General features: G+C 38.1%; 1 protein-coding gene across 2 annotated transcripts in view; it reads left to right on the top strand.

Moving 5' to 3' along the window:
* LOC137638423 (DNA-directed RNA polymerase II subunit RPB1-like) overlaps positions 1 to 22336 on the top strand; it is a 28928-nt gene that overhangs the window by 724 nt on the left and 5868 nt on the right. For both annotated transcript variants that reach the window (XM_068370485.1, XM_068370484.1), the window contains exons 2-11: positions 4272 to 4421; positions 4648 to 4917; positions 10793 to 11108; positions 13974 to 14487; positions 16621 to 16843; positions 17321 to 17566; positions 17771 to 17980; positions 19607 to 20653; positions 21399 to 21710; positions 22085 to 22336. The exon at positions 22085 to 22336 is cut by the window's right edge and continues 12 nt beyond it. In XM_068370485.1, the coding sequence (XP_068226586.1) occupies positions 4344 to 4421; positions 4648 to 4917; positions 10793 to 11108; positions 13974 to 14487; positions 16621 to 16843; positions 17321 to 17566; positions 17771 to 17980; positions 19607 to 20653; positions 21399 to 21710; positions 22085 to 22336 (3468 nt within the window). In that variant the 5' untranslated portion in view covers positions 4272 to 4343. The remainder of the gene's footprint in view (positions 1 to 4271; positions 4422 to 4647; positions 4918 to 10792; positions 11109 to 13973; positions 14488 to 16620; positions 16844 to 17320; positions 17567 to 17770; positions 17981 to 19606; positions 20654 to 21398; positions 21711 to 22084) is intronic.

Here is a 22336-nt window from a genome sequence, read left to right as displayed (position 1 = left end):
AACCCATAAACCCTTTCCTTACCCACCTACCTATATAATGGAGAGGCTAATGCCCCCTGCAACTGTTGCAGTCTTAGCTTAACCCATGTTTGATTTGTAACCTCCTTCACTCCTTGCAAGGTAGCAGTCATACATACATACATATACCAAAGGCACTTCCCCCAATTTTGGGGGGTAGCCGACAACAACAAGAAACAAAACAAAAAGGGGACCTCTACTCTCTACGTTCCTCCAGCCTAACCAGGGACTCAGCCGAGTTCAGCTGGTACTGCTAGGGTGCCACAGCCCAACCTCCCACATTTCCACCACAGATGAAGCTTCATACTGCTGAGTCCCCTACTGCTGCTACCTCCGCGGTCATCTAAGGCACCGGAGGAAGCAGCAGGGCCTACCGGAACTGCGTCACAATCGCTCGCCATTCATTCCTATTTCTAGCACGCTCTCTTGCCTCTCTCACATCTATCCTCCTATCACCCAGAGCTTTCTTCACACCATCCATCCACCCAAACCTTGGCCTTCCTCTTGTACTTCTCCCATCAACTCTTGCATTCATCACCTTCTTTAACAGACAGCCATTTTCCATTCTCTCAACATGGCCAAACCACCTCAACACATTCATATCCACTCTAGCCGCTAACTCATTTCTTACACCCGTTCTCACCCTCACCACTTCGTTCCTAACCCTATCTACTCGAGATACACCAGCCATACTCCTCAGACACTTCATCTCAAACACATTCAATTTCTGTCTCTCCATCACTTTCATTCCCCACAACTCCGATCCATACATCACAGTTGGTACAATCACTTTCTCATATAGAACTCTCTTTACATTCATGCCCAATCCTCTATTTTTTACTACTCCCTTAACTGCCCCCAACACTTTGCAACCTTCATTCACTCTCTGACGTACATCTGCTTCCACTCCACCATTTGCTGCAACAACAGACCCCAAGTACTTAAACTGATCCACCTCCTCAAGTAACTCTCCATTCAACATGACATTCAACCTTGCACCACCTTCCCTTCTCGTACATCTCATAACCTTACTCTTACCCACATTAACTCTCAACTTCCTTCTCTCACACACCCTTCCAAATTCTGTCACTAGTCGGTCAAGCTTCTCTTCTGTGTCTGCTACCAGTACAGTATCATCCGCAAACAACAACTGATTTACCTCCCATTCATGATCATTCTCGCCTAACAGTTTTAATCCTCGTCCAAGCACTCTAGCATTCACCTCTCTCACCACTCCATCAACATACAAGTTAAACAACCAGGGCGACATCACACATCCCTGTCTCAGCCCCACTCTCACCGGAAACCAATCGCTCACCTCCTTTCCTATTCTAACACATGCTTTACTACCTGTGTAGAAACTTTTCACTGCTTGCAACAACCTTCCACCAACTCCATATAACCTCATCACATTCCACATTGCTTCCCTATCAACTCTATCATATGCTTTCTCCAGATCCATAAACGCAACATACACCTCCTTACCTTTTGCTAAATATTTCTCGCATATCTGCCTAACTGTAAAAATCTGATTCATACAACCCCTACCTCTTCTAAAACCACCCTGTACTTCCAAGATTGCATTCTCTGTTTTATCCTTAATCCTATTAATCAGTATTCTACCATACACTTTTCCAACTACACTCAACAAACTAATACCTCTTGAATTACAACACTCATGCACATCTCCCTTACCCTTATATAGTGGTACAATACATGCACAGACCCAATCTACTGGTACCATTGACAACACAAAACACACATTAAACAATCTCACCAACCATTCAAGTACAGTCACACCCCCTTCCTTCAACATCTCAGCTTTCACACCATCCATACCCGATGCTTTTCCTACTCTCGTTTCATCTAGTGCTCTCCTCACTTCCTCTATTGTAATCTCTCTCTCATTCTCATCTCCCATCACTGGCACCTCAACACCTGGAACCGCAATTATATCTGCCTCCCTATCATCCTCAACATTCAGCAAACTTTCAAAATATTCCGCCCACCTTTTCCTTGCCTCCTCTCCTTTTAACAACCTTCCATTTACATCTTTCACTGTCTCTTCAATTCTTGCGTCGGCCTTCCTTACTCTCTTCACTTCTTTCCAAAACTTCTTCTTATTCTCTTCATATGACTGACCCAGTCCCTGACCCCACCTCAGGTCAGCTGCCCTCTTTGCCTCACGTACCTTGCGCTTTACTTCCACCTTTTGCTCTCTATATTTTTCATACTTCTCTATACTATTACTCTGCAGCCATTCTTCAAAAGCCCTCTTTTTCTCTTCCACTTTTACCTTCACTCCTTCATTCCACCATTCACTGCCCTTCCTCATGCTGCCTCCAACAACCTTCTTGCCACATACATCACTTGCAATCCCAACAAAATTTTCTTTTGCTAACTTCCACTCCTCCTCTAAATTACCAGTTTCTCTTACTCTCACCTCGTCATATGCCATTTTCAACCTTTCCTGATATTTACTTTTTACCCCCGGTTTTATTAGCTCTTCAACCCTCACTAGCTCCCTTTTACATCCACCTACTCTACTCCCCCACTCTTTTGCTACAACTAATTTTCCTTCCACCAAAAAATGATCAGACATACCGTTAGCCATACCCCTAAACACGTGCACGTCTTTCAATCTTCAGTCTTAGCTTAACCCATGTTTGATTTGTAACCTCCTTCACTCCTTGCAAGGTAGCAGTCATATTTCCTGAAATAAAAATACATTATTATTATTAGTAGTACTACTTGCTAAGCTACAACCCTAGTTGGAAAAGCAGGATGCTATTAGCCCAGGGGCTCTTACGGAAAATAGCCCAATGAGGATAGGAAACAAGGAAAAATGAAATATTTTAAGAACAATATTAGGTAAATATGATACTTTAATTTCTAGCCAAATACACGAACCATATATTTTCCCTACTCTCTATCTTGTGTTCTATGCATTTCTGACCATGATTATTGGGGCAAACCACCTGTTCATGAATTTTTGGACCCCCTTATGTAAAGACAATTATGAAGAATGGGGTTTGTTGGTGGGGGAAGGTCATAAACGAGTGTTTTGCAGCAATAATAATGGTCATAAATGTAAAGTAAGGACAAGATAGCCAGTTGGAAAAATATATGGTTCTTGTAAGTGGCTGAAAACAGGCCAAAACATGGTTATTTATCACTTTTAAAATTTATTAAAGGGTACAGAACCCAACAAACCCACCTAACCTAACCTAGTAGTTCCCAGGTCACAACCCCTAGCTGCTTGCACATACATACATACATACATACCGTATTTCACTTGTCATAAGACGCACCTATTTTTCATGAAAAGTGACCCCCAAAATCACTCTGCGTCTTAACACTAAGAAAAAGTTGTATAAGGGAGTTTGACCATGGCCACTTGGTTTGACACCCCTCAAACGCCGAACAATTGACATACAAGCTCTCAAACTCACGAGAGATAGAATATAAATCTACAATTATCATTCATATGTAATAAATTCATTTATTTTTATATTGGACTTCATGTAATGAAGTACAGTAGCAAATTATTTGTTTGGTTTGGTAATCAGCTGATGACTCTGCAACCCCCTCAGGTTCAGGTTCAGGTTCTGGGGCGAGGCATAGCCTTTACAACGGCGCCTCTAACGCTTATCTTTTTGTACTGTTTTGTCTTTTCTTCCACATTATGTTCAATACTTCTTTTTTCTTTTCTATATTTGTTTCACTAAATAAAAATAATCCTACTATTTTCTTTGGGTCTTCCTCGTATGGTTGTTGTAGCTCAATTACTTCATTCCTTTCTTTTCTATATTCCTGGCAAAATAACAAAAAATGTATCAAATCTTCCTCCTCATTTTCACAAAAATTACAGTTTACATTCCCTCCGTTGTGTCTATTTATAATATTTAGTTTCTACAAGCAAATATACCAACTATTGGTCTCGTAGCAGACGACGCTATAACATAATAGTTGTTTATGCAGTATATATCTATTTTCTCATGTTTTGCTGATATTTTGTAATAGGGCAATGTATTGATAATGCCTTAGGTGCCTGAGTTCTGAAATAATACAAACAGACAGTTGCTGAATATGACCTTGGAAAAACTCTGTTTGTTGAGTGCAGTATTACCAAGTTAGCAGAAAGTAACTAGATCTAGAATCACAAACAGTAGCTAAAGTATTCCACATAAAATAATTTCTAGATATTGCTTTCTGTACTCACCTTGATAGCATTTTAACTTTTTTACTTTCAGGTTTATGGCTAGATTTTATTAAGTCCGGGAAAGTAAGTCACCTCTCAGTGACATTACAAACAAATATCAAACATGTCTTTGGACAACAGCAAGGCCACCTTGCGGCCAGTCCGCAGGGTTCAGTTTGGCATTCTGAGTCCTGATGAAATTGTAAGTAGTCTTTTATTTTGATATTTTTAGCTTTGTTTTATTGAAGTTTATAAACAGAATTTTCTAGTTTTTTTTGTTAAGATCATTGCCCAATTATATGTAATTTTGATTTTGATTTTAAAACTTATAAAGATTTATTTTCTGATTTAATTTGATGACTATATTTATCTGTACTAAATTTCAATTACATTATACGTTTTCAGTTTAAGAAATTTGTTTTTTACAGAGACGGATGTCTGCTACAGAAGGTGGCATCAAATATGCTGAAGTTTATGAAAATGGACGACCAAAGTTGGGTGGCCTCATGGATCCCCGTCAAGGATGCCTTGATCGTAATACAAGATGCATAACTTGTGCTGGTAACATGACAGACTGCCCAGGTCACTTTGGTCACATGGAGCTTGCCAAACCAGTATTTCACATAGGATTTGTTACTAAGTCCATGAAGATTCTGAGATGTGTGTGTTTCTACTGCAGTAAACTTCTCTTTAATGCAGTAAGTATACTTTTGGTAATTACACTAGTCTTTTGTTCCTGCACAAATACAGACTGTCGTCCTTTAATTGGAGTTTGATTTCAACATTGCTGGAACTCTGCTGTTAAAATTTATAACAAGGTATCAGTAGTTACGCGATGGTGACGGGAAAGCTCTCATCCTTGCCAGCACACTAAGTAGTCACTTTGATTTCAGCTGCAGAGAAGTATGGGCATACTCTGCACTTGACAAATCTTGGCTGTTTTATGATAAATTTTCTAGCTTTTCTGGTTGACTGATTGTGCGACTGGTAAAGAATCCAGACAGACATGCTGGCCTGGTAAACCTTTCTGGAATTTTGGCAGGTTTATAAGATGTCAGGACATAGATCCCTATTCTTTGTGAGCTTTTTGCAATGGGCATGATTATTTGCAATCATTCTCCTGTGACAGTGCAGGTTGTGTTCCCCTTTGCAGTGTTCTGAGTACGGCAGGAGGAGGAAGAAGGCTGACCGGAATTGTTTGGCCTTGGGGTCTTCCCCCAAACTGAAAATGGCTTCTGTTTCTCGGCCTCCAGTGTTCAAATTACTGTGCCTTCTTTGCCATCTAGAGCCGAGTCCTTCGGAGAAAAATTGGGAAAGCTTCAGGTGTGGTGGTTTTATAACGTTCCTTTAGAGAAGGTGATGTTCCCTGCATTTTAATCGACTGCTGTAGTAGCTATTGAGAATATTTCCAGGGACCTGGACCCAAGGACCTTGTGGCCCGCCTTGTGCATCGATGGTGTTCCGTGTACAGAGAATCCTGCTGAATGTCTTAGTCAATGCTAGGACACCCTCCAGCACAAAATATTCACACATGTTTTTATGTATATGTAACTTTTATTACAGAGCTGTTTGTGTGACAACGTATTACGGCGGTCTCACCGCAAGTTAGACATCATTGTGTTGAGACTGCTACTCCCTTACTTGCCGCCCTCCCTCTTACACGCATTTACTCAGAGGGGGTTACAACTTTCCCGTTCGCTGGTTAGGTGTCGCTCCCTTATTACTATAGTTTCTTCAGTTCTCAAGTTAAATTTATTAACTGCTTGTTATTCAACTTTTCCAGCAGTTATATGATTTTTATTCATCATTAGAGAGAGTGAGTGCGTGGCGCGCAGACAATCTAATCTAGGTGACTCAGAAAGTGGACTCCCAGTGTCTTTGAATCGTCTAGTAGCCAACAAATTCTTAACTTTGTGGGGTTCCCCGACTGGACCTGTTGCAACATTCCTGAACTTCAGGCTCTCGACTGTTCCCCAATACCGGACCCCCAGGTTCTCAAACAAAATGTATTCCAACAACGGTGGGACAGCTTAGATGTGTAAGCATTACCCCCGTTCTGTCTGATGAGAAAGTCCCCAGTTGAGTCAGAATAAGCAAAAACTTATCAATGACTCCAATAGTTCTGCTATGGCATCATGCAGAATGGTTCCCGGACCTTCTGCAGCTCCCGACGGAGCTTCTGATGGAACTTCCTCCACAACACAATCTACTAAAACAGCCTCATGCCAACATCTTCACAAAGCTGTAGCTTCGCGTCGACTTTAGGCCTGGAAACTGTCCAGCACTTCCTCTCTCAGAGAGGCTTTTCACAACGAGTTGCAGAAAGGATGTCTATACACTTCAGATGCTTTTCAGCATCAGTCTTCCAGGTGAAGTGGTCTGTCTTTTGTCTGATGTCGTGGAAGGGGTATCACTCCCCTCGTGGTCTGTCTTTTGTGTCTGATGTCGTGGAAGGGGTATCACTCCCCTCGTGGTCTGTCTTTTGTGTCTGATGTCGTGGAAGGGGTATCACTCCCCTCGATGCCTCTGCTCATAAAGTTTTTAGATGAATTGTCCCCAGTCAGAACTTAGACCTCCTCCTTGGAACGGGGATGGGTTCTTCAGTCTCTGAAGGTCCCTCTCTACGAAACTTATGCCAGGCAACAGATAGCCTCCTTACATGGAAGACTATTTCTACTTGCTTTGGCCAAGAGAGTTAGTGAGTTGAATGGTCTATGTTCTGACGTCACTTACTCTAGGAGATGGGGAGAAGTAATTTTCAGCTTCGTTCCTGAGTTCATTGCTAAGACTCAAAATCCCGGTGTGTTGTACCCTAGGTTCGGCCCATGCCGGATAGTGTCTTCGTTCTGTAACCGAAGACCCAGACCAACTGGGAGTCTGAGGCGTTACCTTAAAAGAACGGCAGCAGCTCGCCCCCGTGTGTCAACACTGTTTGTCAGCACAGGGAAGGTGACAAGGAATACCTTTTCCTCCTGGATTTTAAATGTAATTGAGTTTCCTCTCAATGCAGACCCTCCAGGGTGCAGGAACTGCAAGCAGACGTGGAAAAGTCAAACATCGTTCACCACCCGTTACCGGCAAGACACAACCCCCAGGAACCTGGACACAATCTCCATAGGTCCTTTGATGGCTGAAAAAAAAGTGGCCTAAAACACCCCAAGCTCCTTGATGGACAAGTAGCAGAGGGTTGAGGGCTGAGGTTACCCGGGTTAGTCTGGGGTGAATGAGTAGAATGACTGGCCTTTCACCTTCTCTCTCCCCCCCCTCCCCTTCTTAGGAAAAAAAAGCACTATTGTCCTTCAGCACAAGCTGGCTTCACCTCTCTGCAGGTAAGACTCATTTCACTTGTGTATCCTGAGTATAGAAATATTGTGTAAAGTCTAAGGACTCTTGTGTTTATATTCGAGTTCTTACATTATAGACCATCTGCATTGCTAGTTTCACGAAGAAACAAACTTTTGCAGGCCGCTAATAGCTATTGCCCCTAATAGGGCATAGCACGAGAATTTAGCGACGGTAGGGTTCCTACTACTTCTGGCTTACTGAAGTAGAGAGAACCCCGGGTTTACTAAAGCCAGTTGGTAAAGGATTTCCTCCCTCCTAAGAGTGAGTCTACTCAAAAATAAATATTGGAAGGTTTGTATTTGTGCAGGAACAAATGAAAAATTTATAATAATTTGTATCTTTGCTAACAGACAAACATTCTACTATTTATACACATTGGCCCGCCACCCTGTATCTTAAGTCTTGCCAGTAAGCAAAGTAGTTACTCAACCCAGGTGTGTGAGTGATTAGGTAGAGTAGGTGGGATAGTTATCCCTCACTGAAAATTACCATGGCTAGTTCAGCTTCACGCGTAAACAGTATACCAATATAAATAGTGGAATGGTTGCATTTTAGGAAAAATGCAAATTATTACAAATTTGCCATATTTAAAGAATTTAGAATTATGAGGAGAATTGAATGAAGTTTACTAGTAGTTTATTTGGTGTTATATATGATCTATGAGTTTATTAAGGAAAGGATGTAAAATTTTGTTTTTATACATTACTTTATTATGCATTAGTGTAATGATTTAGAGTGGTTTGAAGTTCAATGTTTTAGCTTTGGGAGTGTGTCTGTTACCTAACCCTGGCAATGACGTAGGGCTGACTGTATATAAATCCAAAGATTATAAGTTACACTTTCCGTAATTTGAACTTCGTTTAATAATTTTTTTTTACTTCTGTATTATCAATTCAAGATGTATTTTAACAACAGCAATTACCAATTTTTTATTTTGGTTTTGTGTCGGCTGTTTTCAAGGTCAGGACAGTATCACAATTATGCTGATATATAGTTAAGCGTATTTGTTGATATGATTTAGCTCCCTATAATAAATCCTTGAAGAAAGGAGAAGCTCAGTTCAACGAACTCTCAACCAGTATCTTAATAAAATGCTCATCAAACAAGAACGACAACAGCTGACGATCCACAGTCATCTACGTATGCCGCAGATATAAACAAAGATATTAAATCTAAATACTAATAAGTGTAACAACTGAATTTATATCATACTATCACAAAATAATTATAGTAACTTGATTTGTTATTTAACCTTACAAAATCTCTGTATTTTATACTATCTTAGAGCTAACCATATTTACAAATAAACAGCCTGCAATGTACTGCAAACATTGCTATATTGTAAACATTTACATTTACAAGTATGGATGTACATTTATTCGTAAAAATACTTACTTTTATCGGTACTAAATTAAAGATTAAAACTTGTTTGTAAGCTTAGATAGATTATTACCATATATTATTCAAATTGCATTTATACATTATTATTATTATTAATTGCTTAGCTACAACCCTAGTTGGAAAAGCAGGATGCTATAAGCCCAGGCCTCCAACAGGGAAAATAGCCCAGCGAGGAAAGGAAACGAGGAAAAATAAATTATTTTCAGAACAATAACATTATAATAAATATCTCCTATATAAACTGTAAAAACTTTAACAAACCAAGAGAAAGAAAAGCAAGATAGAATAGTGTGCCCGAGTTTACCCTCAAGCAAAAGGACTCTAATCCAAGACAGGAAAACCAAGGTACAGAGGCTGTGGCACTACCCAAGACTAGAGAACAATGGTTTGATTTTGGAGTGTCCTTTTCCTAGAAGAGCTGTTTACCATAGCTAAAGAGTCTCTTCTTCCCTTACCAAGAGGAAAGTGGCCACTGAACAATTACAGTGTACTGTAGTTACCCCTGGTGAAGAATTGGGAATGGGTATTTGTGGTTTAGCCTAGTGAGTAAGGACAAGTAAATTCAGAGACAAGTAAATTTGACACGTTTTTCAACTTACGTCGCCTCTTTTGGAACCATTTACCGACGTAACGTGAGGTATACCTGTACATCATAAATGTTGAGCTGATGACTGAGTACTTGGTCGTGTTGCTTAAGGAGCAGCAAGAAGAGGTGAAGGAGGAGGGATAGTGACAGTGACAAATCTCTCGCTTCACATGGTATTAGGGAGATTTTAAGAATTTGGGGAAACCCTGCAAAGTTTTGTAGAAACACTTCTTTTAGATAAGGCTTAGGCAGGCTGAACAGCAAATTTTTTTTCACTGACAAAGCAATACCGCATTTCCATACAATTTTAAAGAAAATAAAAAAATATCATCATCCAGATAGTTTCCTTGTGAAATTTGAACGCGTGTAGAAAAAGGACAGCAGTGTGTCCTAAAAGTATATAATAAGTGATTCAGTTTGAAAAATTGAACACTTCAGAAAAGAGAACTCTTAATATTTTACCAGAAGTTTTCACGAAGGGAGAGTCTGCCTCCATGCAGTAAACACTTCTCATTTCTAGCCATAACTCTCCTCAAGGGTAAAGTACAAGTTCAATGTAATTTATTTTTTCATTGATAATGATTAATTTCTGATGTGTGGGTTTGTCCTTTAAATAGATTAACGTTTAAAAATGGGTATACATATGTTGTAGGTATGTTCGTGTGGAATGCATAGAGTTTATTTCCTATGGAAAAAGCTGTTTTGGTTTATGAACAATTTGGGTAATGAGCTCGCTTTCAGAAATAATTAAGTTTGTAAACCGAGTTACCCCTGTAATTATTTTATTGGGAAAGTAGTGCTGTGGCTAATAATTTAAAGGTACGGTAATTGCAACATCTACCAAAATTTCTAAATATTGTACATTCTTGTTACTATTGTAACCCTCTTTTTATATAGTATTTTCAAACAGAATATTTACTTTGTGGTTATGGCAAATTCTCTTGTAGGTATTAGAATTTTCAGGTATTTTATATTAGACTAAAACTGAAATGTATATAATTTTTTTTCTTAATTTAATTTTGAGATACCTGTAGGTAATTAAAACCATCCTATTGTGTAAGGGAAGTGAATGCAAAATATTTGGTTTTAATGAATAGTTTTAAACATTTCGTTGTTCAGCAAATATTTATGCCTCTTGATGAAGTGAAATTGACAATATATTTACTGGTATGATAAAATATATTATTGTTTCAAATCTTCAGCTTAATAATGCTAACCAAAGCCGATTCTCTCTTTTCAAGCAAAATCCAAAAATCCGTGAGATTGTGACTAAATCGAAGGGTCAACCAAGGAAGCGTCTACTTCATGTTTATAATCTGTGCAAATCCAAGATGATTTGTGAAGGTGGTGACGATGTCGATGTTGGTAAAGATCCTGATGATCCAAGTGTATTGAAGAAGGGCAGTGGCCATGGAGGTTGTGGTCGCTACCAACCAAAAATTAAGAGAGTAGGTTTGGAGCTGATAGCAGAGTGGAAACATGTTAATGAGGATACCCAGGAAAAGAAGCAGATTCTGACTGCAGAGCGTGTGTATGAGATATTCAAGCACATCACAGGTGTGTAAGAAATCCGTTGTTGATGGGGGGTTATCTATCTGTTTAAAACTCTTCAGGTCATTTCTTTGCATTGTCTGGGTAAAGGAATGGATAATGCAGTAATTTCATTGAATTCAGTTGAAGCAAGTTATATGTTCATTCTCTTAAAGGATAGAATGTATGGTAGTTAGAATTTATTTTGAAATGAATTTTTCTATTTTACAAGAAAGTTATGTATATATTTTTCTTAATTGCAAGCTGTATATTTCTTTATGTTGTGAGTGATAACTTGTTAAAAGTTTACTTGTTCATTCTGCATTTAGTGTTAAGATACCATGTTTCTTTTTCCTCCAAATAGTCACTACGCAGATATATTTGGGCTACAATTTCTCTCTCTCCCTTGATGGGTGAGCACGTACCCACGGGCTTTTAGTTTTCCAACTTATTATTACTAATCTTTTTCAAGTTCATTTGTATTTGCTAGAGTTACTGTTAGATTGCTCCTAGAATTTTTATGGTTATGCTAAATTACTTTTTGTAGCATGTCAATATCTTTTTACATGACATGTAAAAGGTAATTAGGTCTCTCTCTCTCTCTCTCTCGCTCTCTCTCTCTCGTCTCTCTCTCTCCTTCTCTCTCTCTCTCTCTCTCTCTCACTCTCTCTCTCTCTCTTCTCTCTCTCTCTGTGTGTGTGTGTGTGTGTGTTTTTAGCATTTATGACAAAAGCAGGGCAATGTGTGTGTGTTTTTAGCATTTATGACAAAAGCAGGGCAATAGATAAGACATCATATTCCTAGATTTTCAAAGATGCTAGACCAAATTCCTCATAAAAAATTAATGGTCGAAATTAGAGCACTAAGCATTATTGACAAGCCAGCTGAATGGATCGAAGATTGGCTAACTGATAGAAAACAGAGTTGTAATTAATGGAGAAGCTTCAGAGTGGGCAGCTGTTACAAACAGAGTACCTCAAGGATCTGTCGTTGGCCCCCTTGCTATTTCTGATCTACATTAATGACATAGATTTAGGGGTTAACTAGCAGAATAGCCAAATTTACCGACGATACTAAAGTAGGCATAAATGCTGCGAACTCGGATATAGAAGCCTTAAGAGAGGATCTTTTGAAGCTAGGAAAATGGCCCAGAAAATGGCAAATGCCTCTTAACTGTGGGAAGGTAATGAAGTAGAAAGTGTGGACCAGGAGGAAGACCTCCTCAGTACTATTATCAGCAAGGATTTGAAGTTCACCAAACAGAGCATAAAAGCTGAAAAGAAAGCACAAAAAGTAGTAAGGTTACATAAGGGACAATTTAAATACAGAAACAGACACTTTACTACAGCTGTACACATCACTAGTAAGACCCCATCTAGAATACGGAGTACAATTCTGGGCTCCAAGTATTCAGAAGAATATAGATAGACTGGAGGCTGTAAAAGCTAGGGTCACCTAACTAGTTCCAACTTTAAGGCAATTTGGATATACTGTAGACAGAGGATGGAACGTTTGAACTTATTTTATCCACAAACTCGATGATTAAGGGGATAGTAATAGATGCTCTCAAAATTCCTAAAGGAATAACAAATGTAGACGACAACAATTTATTCACGTTTAGCACAAATCAGTTCAGAGGTAACAAATACAAACTGGAATTGGAAAGATACAACACAACTCAATGTGGCAATTTCTTTTCATACAAAATAGCAAATACTTCAAATACACTTCCAGCAGATGTAGTAAACAGTAACACGGTAAACGAATTCAGTAGTCACTTTTGTCCTCATACTTGATTACTTGTGTCTAAGATTCACTAACCTTAGATAGCCACACATGAAAGGTACCAGTAATCCACAAGGTCTCAAACAATAATGCCTTGCACTTAGGAAATAAGTATGAAAAGTCTCATAAAGAATTTTTTTTTTTAAACTGAAAATCCTAAAATTGAGAGTACTGGGCCTTTAGGTTACCCAACAGCAAAGTCAACAGGTGTACTTCAAAGACAATGAAGACAACACGGGATAATATGGATGACCTCACAAGTCCTAGTGCCTGGCTTCTGGCCTAAAAGATGTATTCCAAGCCAATCCAGTATGATTAGCAAAATATGTATCTAGTCAGTAATTAAAGACTGAAAAATGACTTAACGTCACTATACGTCTTTTAACAAAATAATTAATTCAAAGAAGAAATAGCTTTAATATCGTAGAGCAAAACAAATTTTGTATGAAAGCCCCTTGTTCCTGATGGCAAGAGGAGCCAGTGTGAATACACCTTATTGTAGCCCACCATTTTAGCTTGCTTCCTTTTCATAGTCAGAATCACAGCAAGACTTTTATTGTTTGTGCTTGCGTTTACCTTTTTCTTTTTACTCTAATTATTTTTCTGTGTTGTAATAGTAAAGGTATGTCTCCCAAACAAATGTTAACAAAATTTCTTTACTTACAAAACTCATTTACTAACATTTTGAAGTAATGACAATGTATTTCTTACTAATATTGTCTTGCTTGTTATCTGGTACTGCACTTCATATTAATCTTGTTTAAGCAGATTTTCAAGTGTTTGAAGTGACTTATCCTGTTCAATGCTGCTCAGAAAGCATGGCACTTGGTGGTAGTTATGCATTAACTCTGAATTAGTTTTATTATTTGGTAACTAACCAAGGGTTTAGGCATTTTGTTATTGTAATGCAAATAGTAAAGGATCTAAATATTTCCTTAATTCTACCCATTAACATTTTGTAATATGATTTGATTAATTTTAGTTAATTTATTGTATAAGTCAGGGGGTAGATGTACTTATTTCTTTGTTATTCCAAAACATTTGCTTTACATATTAATTGTTCCTAGTGGTTAAGATACACTGTATTAATGTTTGTGAAATTTTCAGATGAAGAGTGTTATCTGTTGGGTATGGATCCAAAATTTGCCCGTCCAGATTGGATGATCATGACAGTGTTGCCAGTACCACCTCTTCCTGTGCGACCTGCTGTTGTTATGCATGGCTCAGCTCGAAATCAGGATGATCTTACGCACAAACTTGCTGATATCATCAAGGCAAATAATGAACTTATTCGAAACGAGCAAGCTGGTGCAGCTGCTCACATTATTGTTGAAAATATCAAAATGCTTCAGTTTCATGTAGCAACTTTGACTGACAATGATATGCCAGGTATGCCTAGAGCATTGCAGAAGTCAGGAAGACCTCTGAAAGCAATTAAAGCAAGATTGAAGGGAAAAGAAGGTCGAATTCGAGGTAATCTTATGGGAAAGCGTGTAGACTTCTCAGCACGTACTGTCATTACTGCAGATCCAAATCTTCGTATTGATCAAGTTGGTGTACCAAGATCTATTGCACAAAATCTCACCTATCCAGAAATTGTCACACCATTCAACATAACAAAGTGAGTTTTAAGGATTTTATTGTTTCACTTGATGAGATACTTACTATATTCATGTTTTCATCATTCTTTAGTGTAAATCATGAAATAGAGATTTTATATCTAAAAATACAAATCATTGTCTTCATAGAACTTGTACTAAGGTATTCCAAAGGGCAATCTATCAAAGATTTGCAAATGAAAAACTTGACTCAGATTTTAAGAAATGGTTATACCTTTACTTCCTCAAGCTGAAGCTTTTTAATTAACAAAATGTCCTTTACAAATCTTCATTTGTCACCTGTTGTATTTTTATATTCTTTTCCTCATATGATTTAGTTTTTTCACTCTTCTCAAGTGATAATTCCAGTTGTGGTTAATATTCGACACTATTTCACTAGGATTAAAACTGGTAGACGAGAATGATCATGAATGGGAGGTAAATCAGTTGTTTGCAGATGATACTGTACTGGTTGCAGACACAGAAGAGAAGCTTGGCCAATTAGTGACAGAATTTGGAAGGGTGTGTGAGAGAAGGAAGTTGAGAGGGAATGTGGGTAAGAGTAAGGTTATGAGATGTACGAGAAGGGAAGGTGGTGCAAGGTTGAATGTCATGTTGAATGGAGAGTTACTTGAGAAGGTGGATCAGTTTAAGTACTTGGGGTCTGTTGTTGCGGCAAATGATGGAGTGGAAGCAGATGTACGTCAAGAGAGTGAATGAAGGTTGCAAAGTGTTGGGGGCAGTTAAGGGAGTAGTAGAAAATAGAGGGTTGGACATGAATGTAAAGAGAGTTCTATATGAGAAAGTGACTGTACCAACTGTGATGTATGGATCGGAGTTGTGGGGAATGAAAGTGACGGAGAGACAGAAATTGAATGTGTTTGAGATGAAGTGTCTAAGGAGTATGGCTGGTGTATCTCGAGTAGATAGGGTTAGGAACGAAGTGGTGAGGGTGAGAACGGGTGTAAGAAATGAGTTAGCAGCTAGAGTGGATATGAATGTGTTGAAGTGGTTTGGCCATGTTGAGAGAATGGAAAATGGCTGTCTGCTAAAGAAGGTGATGAATACAAGAGTTGATGGAAGAAGTACAAGAGGAAGGCCAAGGTTTGGGTGGATGGATGGAGTGAAGAAAGCTCTGGGTGATAGGAGGATAGATGTGAGAGAGGCAAGAGAGCGTGCTAGAAATAGGAATGAATGGCGAGCGATTGTGACGCAGTTCCGGTAGGCCCTGCTGCTTCCTCCGGTGCCTTAGATGAACGCGGAGGCAGCAGCAGTAGGGGATTCAGTATTATGAAGCTTCATCTGTGGTGGATAACGGGGGAGGGTGGGCTGTGGCACCCTAGCAGTACCAGCTGAACTCGGTTGAGTCCCATGTCAGGCTGGGAGGAACGTAGAGAGTATAGGTTCCCTTTTTGTTTTGTTTCATTTGTTGATGTCGGCTACCCCCCAAAATTGGGGGAAGTAGCTAGTTGCTTTTCCTTTTGGAATCCTCATTATTATAGGGTAGCAATAAAAATGTTTCTAATTAACTCCTGCTTTTTTTAATTTATTTATTTATTTATTTATTTATATATATCTGCCTACCATTTTCTTAATATAATACCTCTTTACTTCGGTTCAACATACGTCAGTTTCGACTTTGTTGGGCATCCTTAAGGATTAAATACAGAAATTAAGTTTATGGTGTTTTACCCGAGTTTATGTCGGTTTCTACATCTTATAATAATGGTAAAGTGCTGTACTTAATAATACTATACTTCGCTTGGAATCTTATTAATGCAAATAATGGTTTTATAAAATGATAGCTGTTTGTAATGACTAATGCCAGGTCTCTTGGGACCAGTTCAAGCCAGGGTATTACTTTTTACTAACTTATTTATGCTGTATTGTATGCATGTTGATGTGTTTCTTCCCTCTTTTCAATCTGTTCTTTTACATATTTTTAAGGTATCAAGTGTTCTGAACCTTCCTTAAACATATCACTATTCCATCCCCTGGCTCTATTACTGTATATGTGAAGGTGGTGGTATCAAATTACTTGTCTTTTTCTAGTTTTGATGCTCTTTCTAAGTATTAAGGCAAAAGCTTATGGTGAAGACAATGAATTGTATTTCACAAATCAGGATTTTTTTCTAGAGTAATTTTTGCTATTGCAGGATGCAAGAGCTTGTAAAGCGAGGCAACAACCAATATCCAGGAGCAAAGTACATAGTTCGTGATAATGGAGCACGTATTGATTTGAGGTACCATCCCAAACCGTCTGACCTACATTTGCAGTGTGGATATAAAGTAGAGCGGCATATTACAGATGGAGATTTGGTTATTTTCAATCGACAGCCAACCCTACATAAAATGTCCATGATGGGTCATAGGGTGAAAGTAAGTGTTTTCAACAGTAAAGTTTACAGTTTAAATACTTGAGCATTTAAATTTCAATCAGAACCTTAATATATAATAAATTTATTTTGGAAGTAAATGCATATTTTAAGAACAAATACGGTAGTGTAGAACCCTTTCTGGCTCATTAGCATAGAAAACATTCTAATTATTGTGAATCACTTAGAATCAGGATGAATGTAACACAATCTGAGCACTTTGATCTGATAATATGTAAATTGCCAATGAAATCCCAACATTTATTCTCCTTGAGGTCATTAGATTTGGTTAAGGGGCATCTTCATGAATTTTTAACTTACAGTATACTTTTTGAAGACATTAACAACAGGCAATAGAACATTGTACAGATTGCATGGATTTACAGACTTAGATTCAGTTTTTTAGTTTAATCAAAAGTATTATACTCTTTCTGATTCAACGTAATAGAATTCAATTTCATTAAAGATTATTTTTTTTCAGGTTCTTCCCTGGTCAACATTCCGGATGAACCTTTCTGTAACATCTCCATACAATGCTGATTTTGATGGTGATGAAATGAATTTACATGTGCCACAAAGTATGGAAACAAGGGCTGAAATTGAGAACCTTCACGTAACACCTCGCATGATTATCACTCCACAGGCTAACAAGCCTGTCATGGGAATTGTGCAGGACACACTCACAGCCGTCAGAAAACTAACGAAGCGAGATGTTTTCCTTGAGAAGGTACTGTTTTTCTCATGTCACTATTATACAAATATGGGGCATTAACGATACTGAGGGTCTTTGTCTCGTCCTTATACCTGGGCTACATTTATGTTTTTGTTTTGTTTTCAGCATGGAATTTATATTCATTGTAATTTTTCCATTGACTTGGAATTGCAGAAAATCTTGCATTTAAGAATTCTTCAATGTTGTTACCTTTTTCAGTCTGAAATGATGAATCTGCTGATGTTCTTGCCTATTTGGGAAGGTCGCATGCCCCAGCCTGCTATACTAAAGCCCAAACCTTTATGGACTGGAAAACAACTTTTCACTCTCATCATTCCTGGAAACCTGAACCTTGTCAAGACACATTCCACACATCCTGATGATGAAGATGATGGACCATACAAATGGATATCTCCTGGAGACACAAAGGTATAGTTTATGTTTGCTTCCTTTGCATGTATGTGGTAATTCCCTGGTTTTCTTATGCAGAATTATCTGTACCCACAATTAAGTGTTCACTAATATCCTAATTTGCTGCCTCTGATTTGGAAGTGGTGTTCTTAGTCTCCACCCTTGAAACCTGGAAATGTGTATTTTAGTTTCCTGTGTTAAGCATACATATTATGCCTCATGTAAGAGCAGCTTCATCATTTCCAGTGTTACTCTAGGTATGGATTGTCAAGATAACCACCAATTTATACAGGGACACTTTGTCCTTTGCCTTGGATTATTAGTTGAAGGATAGATTTTATATTAATGAAACATGGAGTTCTAGTTCTATGCAATCAACTGTTATTCAGCAACATTAACAAGTGCCTTACCAAGTAGCAGGAGAGCATTTATTATTATACTTCCAATATTGTGGAAATTGCTTGCTCATTTGTATGCAACATTCAATTCACCTGCTTACGTTTACGGTTGTTGTGACCGATGTAGTAACGTCCCTGATTGGTGAACGCCAGACTCGGGAGTTGAATATTTTATTTAAGTAAAGTTGGTGATGAATTGAATGGAAACATTTTGTAATAATGAAGTTAACGGTGGCAATATTAATAGAAGTATTTTGTCATTAAATGTATGGAATAAGTTTTGAAAATATTTTAAGATCAAAGAACATCGTAGATAATCATTTGAAAATGGAGGTAATTATTATATTGATATATGTGAATAGGTATTCTACACCAGACTTGGGTTAATATCTTGCTAGATGAACAAGAGTCTATTGATGAAGAATAATCTATTTTCCAGTCTTTTTTGCTCTATTAGAATGCAGATGAATTCCAACTGTGAGATATAATTTATGGGAATTTTCAAACTAAAACCTGCAGCAAATGTTCAAGATTTTGGAAAAGTATGAGTGTAGGAGATCTTTTCATTAGCTTTACCTTTCTACTATTGTACTACAGCTAGAGTGGATCTGAATGTGTTGAGGTGGTTTGGCCATGTTGAGAGAATGGAAAATGGCTGTCTGCTAAAGAAGATGATGAATGCAAGAGTTGATGGGAGAAGTACAAGAGGAAGGCCAAGTTTTGAGTGGATGGATGGAATGAAGGAAGCTCTGGGTGACAGGAGGATAGATGTGAGAGAGGCAAGAGAGTCTGCTAGAAATAGGAATGAATGGCGAGTGATTGTAATGCAGTTCCAGTAGGCCCTGCTGCTTCCTCCGGTGCCTTGGTTGACCGCAGAGGTAGCAGCAGTAGGGGATTTAGCATTAAAAAGCTTCATCTGTGGTGGATAATGTGGGAGGGTGGGCTGTGGCACCCCAGCAGTACCAGCAAAACTCGGTTGAGTCCCTTGTCAGGCTGGGGGGAACAGAGAGAGGAGAGGTCCCCATTTTTGTTTCATTTGTTTGGTGTCGGCTACCCCCCAAAATTGGGGGAAGTGCCTTGGTATATGTATGTATGTACTACTGTGCAGGGTATATTCACAATCTAGATTTGAATTAATGTAATTTATTGGATGAATAACCCAAATCCCTTGTGTTAAGCCAATGGCATTCAAATATGTAAACTTCTTGGTCAGGTTATACTAATTAATAATTATAATTCTTTGCAGGTTTTGGTGGAACATGGTGAACTAGTCACTGGAATTCTTTGTAAGAAAACTCTTGGAGCTTCATCTGGGTCTATGTTGCACGTTGCTTGGATGGAATTAGGTCATGAAATTGCTGGTAGATTTTATGGTAACATTCAGACTGTGGTTAACAATTGGCTGTTACTTGAAGGAATGAGCATTGGTATTGGTGATACCATTTCCGATCCTTCTACATACAGAGTCATTCAGGACACCATCCGTAAAGCTAAGGAAGATGTAATAGAAGTTATTCACAAAGCTCACAACGATGAGCTTGAACCTACACCAGGTAACACATTGAGGCAAACTTTCGAGAATCAAGTAAATCGTATTCTGAATGATGCTCGAGACAAAACTGGTGGTTCTGCTAAGAAGTCACTGACAGAATATAACAATCTAAAGGCTATGGTGGTGTCAGGTTCGAAAGGATCTAATATTAACATTTCTCAGGTTATTGCCTGTGTGGGTCAGCAGAATGTAGAAGGTAAAAGAATTCCCTTTGGGTTCCGAAAGAGAACCCTGCCTCATTTCATTAAAGATGATTATGGTCCTGAGTCCAGAGGTTTCGTGGAAAATTCATATCTTGCAGGACTGACTCCTTCAGAGTTTTATTTTCATGCCATGGGTGGTCGTGAAGGTTTGATTGATACTGCTGTGAAAACTGCTGAAACTGGCTACATTCAGCGTCGACTGATTAAAGCTATGGAGAGCGTAATGGTAAATTATGATGGTACAGTTAGGAACAGCGTTAGTCAAGTGATTCAGCTCAGATATGGTGAAGATGGTTTAGCAGGAGAGTATGTAGAGTTCCAGAAGATGCCGACTGTCAAGTTGTCTAATCGTCGGTTTGAAGATAGATATAGATTTGATGTTACAAATGAAAGGTACTTGAGACGATTGTTTAACGAAGATGTTGTACGAGAGTTGATTGGGTCTCCTGAAGCTATAAGTGCTCTTGAAGCAGAATGGCAGCAGCTTCAAGAGGATCGAGTTGGATTGAGAGAAGTTTTCCCCAAGGGTGATACAAAGGTAATTATAAACAGGATTTCAATGTTTTTGAGACAGTGTACAGTACATAGTTAATATAGTATTTTCATTTATTGATGTGTGGTTAAAGTCAAAGGTTTTAAGCATTGATTTATTTAAAATTTTCTTAATGTTCGAAGTTAAGTTCAAGAAAATAACAGACCTAATGTGTTTCTCAAAAGTAAATTTGATGTTGAAAATCCTACCTAAAATTTCAAGTCATACAGAGTAAAAGAGACATTATCAATACGTAGATCCTGATGTTGAGGAGAGTATTGTGCATGTTATAGGTTATTTTCTTGTAGTTCCATTATCACAGTCAACCTTCCATTTTTGCGGATTCTAACTATGCACCTTTAGTAATCCACATATATAGATTCATGAAATGTTTTAATTAATCATTTTGTTTAGGAGGAGTTTTGCAATGTCTTGTAGGGAAATATGTAGGTTTAATTTTTGGGATTTTTGATAATAAACTTTGTTGGCTTATTATATATCAATCTTTGTAGATTAACTGGCAAATTCATGGGTCACTGTGTTGCTGTGAAATATAACTAATACCCAGCAGATTTATCTATAGATGGTGTATTGATGATAACAGCATTCTTTTATAAATATGAATGTATTTTTCTTGATATGAATGATTTTTTTTATTTCAATTTGTGTAACTTTATAGTTACTGAATATTTTGTAATATCCTTTCCGTAAATCATTAAGAAATTTTACACTAAAATTTACCTTTTATCAGGTTGTATTGCCGTGCAATTTGGAGCGTATGATTTGGAATGTGCAGAAGATTTTCCACATTAACAAGCGAACTCCAACCGACTTGTCCCCTGTAAAGGTGGTTGAAGGTGTAAGAGAAATGCTTGTAAAATGTAACATCGTGGTAGGGGATGATCGTATCAGTGTACAAGCCAACAGGAATGCCACATTCTGTTTCCAGTGTTTAGTAAGGTCAACATTGTGCACAAAGAAAGTTGCAGAGGAGTACAAATTAACTATGGAATCATTCAACTGGTTGATTGGTGAAATTGAAACAAGGTTCCATCAAGCTATTGTAAGTACCTAGTTTATTTATTCTGTTAGTTCTCAGCAATATGGAGGAATTTTATTAGAATTATTAAATCTGATAAATCAATAGAAATTTACCTTCTTTTGTTTACTGTCCTCTCCATATTACTCCTCCCAATATTGAAATACTCTTCCCTACTGTGGCAGTAGCAAACTTTTACAATGTTAGAATTCCTCTCTCATTGTATTAAAGTTCACATACAAGAGTTTTTGAATGCATGTTTATACATAAGTATACATATTTTTTCCATATATTTGATTCATAAAAAAAATATCAAATGAATAAGGAATTATACCAGTTAACAAAGCATGAGAAAGCTATCCATCGAGTAATACAATCGTGGTTACTGTAAATTTCAGGCTGCTCCAGGTGAAATGGTAGGGGCTCTTGCTGCCCAGTCTCTTGGTGAACCTGCCACCCAGATGACACTGAACACTTTCCATTTTGCTGGTGTGTCTTCGAAAAATGTAACACTTGGTGTACCCAGGCTGAAGGAAATTATCAATATAAGTAAAAAGCCAAAGGCTCCGTCACTTACCGTGTTCTTGGTGGGTGCTTCCGCTAGGGATGCAGAAAAAGCCAAAAATGTTCTTTGCCGTTTGGAACACACC

This window comes from Palaemon carinicauda, chromosome 3 (assembly GCF_036898095.1).
Source record: "Palaemon carinicauda isolate YSFRI2023 chromosome 3, ASM3689809v2, whole genome shotgun sequence".
NCBI lineage: Eukaryota > Metazoa > Arthropoda > Malacostraca > Decapoda > Palaemonidae > Palaemon > Palaemon carinicauda.
This window is presented reverse-complemented; position numbering and strand designations above follow the sequence as displayed.